The sequence below is a fragment of the Uloborus diversus genome, chromosome 6, assembly GCF_026930045.1.
Source record: "Uloborus diversus isolate 005 chromosome 6, Udiv.v.3.1, whole genome shotgun sequence".
Classification (NCBI taxonomy): Eukaryota; Metazoa; Arthropoda; class Arachnida; order Araneae; family Uloboridae; genus Uloborus; species Uloborus diversus.
Window position 1 is genome coordinate 60,230,352 of NC_072736.1, and position 6,402 is coordinate 60,236,753.

Consider the following 6,402-nt stretch of genomic DNA (forward strand, 5'->3'; position numbering starts at 1 on the left):
ACTGGCACACGAATTGCTCCCCAGAGTTAAACTCCAACTATGATTCATGTGGTGTTTATCGTCGCGATAATTTGACATAATGGGCAAAAGTGTTGAGGAACTTTTTGCTTGGTGCATAATGAAAATGATTTTAAGTTTTCATTATGCATCAAGCAAAAGAAGAAAGGTTAAGTGTGTTGTGCTGTTATGACTAATTTATGCATGTGCTGAATTGCGCCGCACCATTGCGTAGTGGAAACGGAAACCCATTAAAGGGGAGTCAATCAATCTCTCTTCTTTATTACCTTATTTCTCCTCAGCTCTTAGCTGTTTCTGATGCAAAAGGCGACTGTTGGCCGATTGTTTTGGTGCTGACATTTTTCGTATGGAATATTGCTGGGTATGAATTTTATGTGTTTCTACTAGGTGTTTTTCAAGTTTTCTGGCATTAACTCAAGGTGCCCCTAGATGGATTAGTCATTGTGATATTTTATAACTTTAACAAAATTTGTTTTGAATTTTTCCCTATGAATATTTGGGGGTTTCTTTACAGTCTAAATTGTTTTAGGAAGATAAAATGTTTTCTATTTACACTTGTGAATATTTCACTGTTTCTATTGTTTAATAAAATTGTTATTTGACTGTTAAAAATGAATCTATAATTCTTTCCCCTGGACAGATCATTCCACAAATTTTTCAATGGCTTTCCTCAACCTGCTTTTAGTTCCTTGAACTTTGGGTATTTTCTTCCGCTGTAGTGGGCAAGTCCAACATCTTTTAATATTGATAAATACTTACAAAGGATTTTTTTTTTTCAGAATAATATATATTTATATTTTCATATTCGCAACTCCGCGCTCGAATATGCTACCTTGCAGAGATTTACAAAACTGCCGACAAAACTAAAACATTGCGTTCCATGTGTTCATTTTGGGCAAAACAAATAGTTTGTTACGTGTATTTTTTTATTTGCGTAATTCATCATTTGGAATCGTCATCCGCAACAGCGTAACATCAAAAATATCTGATATAAACTGTGAGTACACATTTTATTTATCTTGTTCTGAGTGAATTTGAATAAATATCAGTTTTTCAATTCGATGAAAAAAAAACGAACTTAACAACATTGACTGGACACTTTTCCTTAACCTAATTCCACATAAATGATTTAAATAACCTTTGTTACTACAGTATCCTACTGAAATAGACAGTTTGAAATAAATTTTCTTGAAAATATTTATCGCAGAACAGATTGAAAAATCGAGAAAGAACGTTAAGAATTTGAACAATAAAAAATAAAAGTTTGCCAAAAATCTGTTTATAGAGTTATGGTTTTAAAATTGTGTGAAAGAATAATGTATCTTGACAAGATTTTGCATATCAGTTAAATCATTTCCATGACGAATGAATTGAATGCATGATGATTTCTTTTGATATCCAATCATATAGTCATAGAAATAAATTATCTAGTGTTAAACGTTACTCTTGACAGTCTGTCACGTATGTGCACTATGTGACAAAAATGTCAACAAATGCCGGAAATGTCACGAAACTGAACTTAATATGTACTAATGTATAGAAAAAACGGTACAAAATGAAAATGCCGTTCGAAGCGAACCAAAAATTTATGAATTCCGAATTCAACATCATGAAAATGGCTGCATCAGAACAACTTACTTTGTGTTCTGCATAATTTTTTACTTTCGTAATACTTTTTGATTTCTAATCTGTTTCTACATAGGTCAGAATAACCAAAAGACTTTGAAAAATCTTTTCAAATGAATAAAGAACAAAAAATCATACATGCGAACGAAAATATCTATCATTTCCTAAGTTTAGAAGCAATTTATATGTCACAGCGAGCGTTTGTTTTAGTTTTTTCATCGGCCATTAGACAGTGGCTGCAGCGCCCCCTATAGTTTGTTGGAGTTGCGAATGGGCATGTTGCAAAATGAAACATTCTGTACGAAGAGTTTGAATTCATTTAACCAGAAGGCAAGGCAAGCACACAAATATAGACAAATATAGTTTATGAACTTTTTTTTATATCCCATTTAGTTTGTTTAAAGGTGTGGATTTTTAAAAATTTTCTTAAGAAAAAGATTAATATCTCATTAATATTCAAAAGATGTTTGAATAACACTGACTGGGAAAAAAGGTAAACAATGGTAAATGTATGAGAAACCACAAGCATTACAACTGCCATATAATAAACTTTTATTTTGACACATTTTCATATGACTCATTTAACACTAGCCAAACCAAAATTGCAAATGTTCACCACAGGAGAACTCTTGGAACTGGAACACATACTATCATATCTTAAAAGCCAGTGTCTAAATGGAAAACACAACTGGCTGTCACATGTGAAAGCAATGGCAATCCAAAAATGAAGTGGTTCAAGCACACATAAAATGACTCAACTATAATAATATCAGATGCTACTTTTCGAAAAGAAAACATTTATAAACTTTTCAATCTGACACAGGTGGAGAAAATATTCCTTCATCAGTGTTGGTTAATCGAGACCTACCTCAAGCACTGCATCTTTCCCTAATGCTTTGAATGCTCCACTCTCAAGTAGAATGAATCCAGCATCCACAATGAGTCGCAAGCAGTGCTCTTTCAGCCCCCATAGCGAGTAAACGAATGCTGCCTGGTACAGATGGCAGACATTGGCAATGCTCAGGACCCCCTCCAGGAAACGGCCACAACGCTGGACCAGTGGATCCACTTGATACTGGTGGGCCACCTTCAATAGTTCGTATGCATCTCTCCAAGTCTCGAAGACCACACGTCCGCAGTAGATATACCTGAGAGAAGATTGATTGTTTCAATGACAACGCTTCATCGCAATTATAGTGTATTCATTAGTTTTGCATTTGCAGCAAGCAGCTGGCTAATGGTGTCAGGCAGGGCCCAATTACGATATAAAAAGGCAGATGAGATGGCCAAGAACTTTTTCAGGGCCCTCATAGGCACTCAAACCTTACACTCTTAGTCATTGGTTAAAACAACTTTAGCCATATGGGACTCCTAAAAAGCGTGGGTCCTAGGCTTCTGCATAGTTTGCCTATTCAGTAATCAGGCCCTGGTTTTAGTCAGATTGAAGTACACTCCAAAATTCCACATGTTCAAATTAAAAAAGGCAAATAAAAAGAAACTCACTCGAGAAATAGCTCAACCGTCTCGGGCTTGACATCTTTCAGGACAATACGGCGGGAATTCTTTTCCGAGAAGTCGTCGGACAGCATGCTTCGAAGGACAGCACTCTGGGAAGCGAGTAACAGGGAATGAGCAGGGAAGCGGAAGTTTCCACAGACAATAGTGAGGTCACTCAGGTTTTCTCTCAAGAGGAGGCGCTCCCCAGCACCACCCGCAGATTCCAACATGGAACTCATGCTGTAAAAATAAGTAAAAATATTAAAACTACTATTTCATAGAAATGGATACAAGCTGATATGGATTATGGGAACTATAATTACAGATCTCCTGTGTAAGTATATAAATTACAGTAGAGCTTTAATTATCCAAATTGAGACCAGACCCCATTTGGACAATAAAAAAATTTCGGATAATTATGTTTTCTCAAAAAAAAAGAGGGGGGGGGGGGGGTTGCTTAATTGCTGCGAATTTGTTTAAAATGGGAGGAAAAAATCTATGGCTAAAGAAATGTAACTTTTAACAAATAAAAAGTCGTACTAATACACATTAAGTATACTTACAAATGCTGCACATTATACGCCAGTAACAGAACCCTACAAGAGTGACTTATCATCCAAAAAAAATTCACACTGTGCTTAGACTAGTTTCATGGAGGGAAGAACAATTCTGCCTGCTGTGTAAAGCACAAAAGTCATATATGCAGCAGAGCTTAAAATGAGAAACAGTCTTTTAAATTTTTATGCCTCCATATATTTGATCTAGATTCCACTTTTTCAGAATTCTTTTAAAAATATTTCTCACTTATTAATGACCATATAACACTGTATATAGGTAACATATGAGGCAGTGAGAAGCAAAGGGATGTAAGTGGTAAATAAAAATTTGGAGATAACCAATACACATGGTAGGTGAACCTCTCCTTTGTCTTGGGGCAAGAAATGATACTACAGTACCTGTGAATTTGACCGCTTTTTCAGGCATGGAATTAGCCCTTTTCATATAAATCAACCTTTGTAAGTTGACCACCTGTTTAAGTTGACCACTAAAGTAGTGCACTGCAAGTGGTCAACTTACACAGGTTTCACTGTAGTGGCCCTGGTAGTTGCTGCTATACAGCATGATGTAGAAAAAAAATTCAATAAAAGCCTACCTAAGATGTTTTCTTTAAACGCGTTGTACTCAAAACTTGAAAATGTCCACTTGCATACCTTTGCTTCTCAATGTATATGTTATAAAGAATCAATCAACCATAATACCACAAATTTGATAAAAAGTGCAGATAGGACTTTTGTGCTTAGCACGGCAGAATAGCCTGGATAGAAAGAATCATTATTTTGCAAATCACAGAATGTTTCGGTCTAAAATCTGTTTCTGAAAACATTTCAAATAGTCGGAGATCAGATTATTAGAGTTCTACTGTATAGAGAAACTGGAAAAGCCATTTAATATACAAGCCAGTTAATAAACACAAATGCATTCAGAGATTTTCTCCAACATCAGTATTTTTGAGAAATTTTAATAATTCTTGTGAAAAACACAAGGGCTATTCCAAGGAAAAATAGATATGTCCTGCACAGTGCATATGCTAGCTTTTTTGTTTCAAGAACAATGATTGAAACAGAAAATGAATAACTTTCTTTTGCTTAAGAAATCACACCATGAAATGACAATTTCAGCGAAAAACTTTATTTATCAAAACATTTCATCATTGTTTTCTCAATATTTTATTCTTTCAAATATCATTTTAAATTTTCAGTCTTCTCTTGAGCAGCTCAAATGTAGGCCCGTCATTTGGGGAAATAGTCAATTGCTTCCCTGCGTTGAAAAAATGATTTAACATTTTAGGGAGTCATTTCTTGCTAATTTCTATTTAAATTTGCAGTGAGTATGCAACCTCTTCCCCCCTCCCACCTGGTAAAATTTGAAATGACCCTGCTCAAATGTTTTCGTGAAGATGCAATATAATATATAAAGTGTATACAGCTCCTAAGAGGCAACAAGTTTTCGTAAACAGTTACGTTTTGCAATATATTCAATTATGTAACATATTTGGTTACTACATGAGAGATAACAAAAAATTCCCTAACATTGAAAACCAATTAATTTTGCGGAATGACAAAACTAAACCAAATTTCAGTTCAAATTAAACAGACATTAATACATGAAGTTCAAATCTGCTGCATAAATTTTTAAAAAATCACACTAAAATCAGTATATGTTCAATTTTTTCAATGATTATTAAAAATATTCAATTACCTGTTACTTTACGGAATGTAGAAACTGCTTGTTTGAAGGTACCAATTTGACAGAAATAGTTTTATCTCTCCCATTTTCCAGACCATTAAATATTTTTTGTTTCAGATTTTAACCTCCCATAAATGTTTTTACCGTGACAGACTACATCGACGAACGTACGAATTTATACTTTCTAATGTAACATCTTATTTACCATTAAACCAACTTAGTTTTCTATTCTATTCTATTCTAGAGTCACAACTGACTACAACTGTATTTATGTCGAGGTCTGCATACTAGTGCCTTGCCTCCATTATTTTATATATCGATAGATGGCAGCACCATCACCGGATCGAACAGTTAATGAGAATTTAGAACTAGTCCAAGAGCTAATAGCTACCTGGTACTAGCACCCCCAGAGGTATCGTTTCACTTGGAGGACATTGAGACCACGAGCATATTTAACGTCGCCCAGTCCCCTTTAATGACGACGATAGGTCTTCGACCAGCGGGGATCGAACCCGAGCCCCTCCGGCCCCGAGTCCAATGCCCTACCGATCAGGCTACCACGGCCCCAACTTAGTTTTATTTTCGTTTTTTTTTTTTTGCTAAAGCGGAGTCGAATTGCCACCTTAACGAGAAAATAATGGTTGCGTTCGACGAACCTCACCGGTCGACCGGTAAGTAACCGGTTACAAACCGCAGCATTCTACCATCTATCGGTTAAGCCGACCCATCACCGACGTCAGCGTGCGACGAGTTGAAGACCAGCGAGCAGCTACGCCAAAGGGGCCATGGTAGCCCGATCGGTAGAGTGTCGGATTCGGGGCCGGAGGGTCTTGAGTTCGAACCTAGATGGTCGAAGATCCACCGTCGTCATTAAAGGGGACTGGGCGACGTTAAATATGCTCGTGGTCTCAATGTCCTCCAAGTGAAACGATACCTCTGGGGGGTGCTAGCACCAGGTAGCTATTAGCTCCTGGTCTAGTTTTAAATTCTCATTAACTGTTCGATCCGGTGATG

At 36.3% G+C, this 6,402-nt stretch overlaps 1 protein-coding gene across 1 annotated transcript in view; it reads right to left on the reverse strand.

Moving 5' to 3' along the window:
* Positions 1-5,613, reverse strand: part of LOC129224775 (BTB/POZ domain-containing protein 9-like) — a 12,884-nt gene extending 7,271 nt beyond the window's left edge. The window contains exons 1-3 of the mRNA XM_054859322.1: positions 5,401-5,613; positions 3,148-3,381; positions 2,513-2,792 (exon numbers count right to left, since the gene is read on the reverse strand). Of these exons, the coding sequence (XP_054715297.1) occupies positions 2,513-2,792; positions 3,148-3,380 (513 nt within the window). The 5' untranslated portion in view covers position 3,381; positions 5,401-5,613. The remainder of the gene's footprint in view (positions 1-2,512; positions 2,793-3,147; positions 3,382-5,400) is intronic.
* Positions 5,614-6,402: the final 789 nt, after the last annotated feature.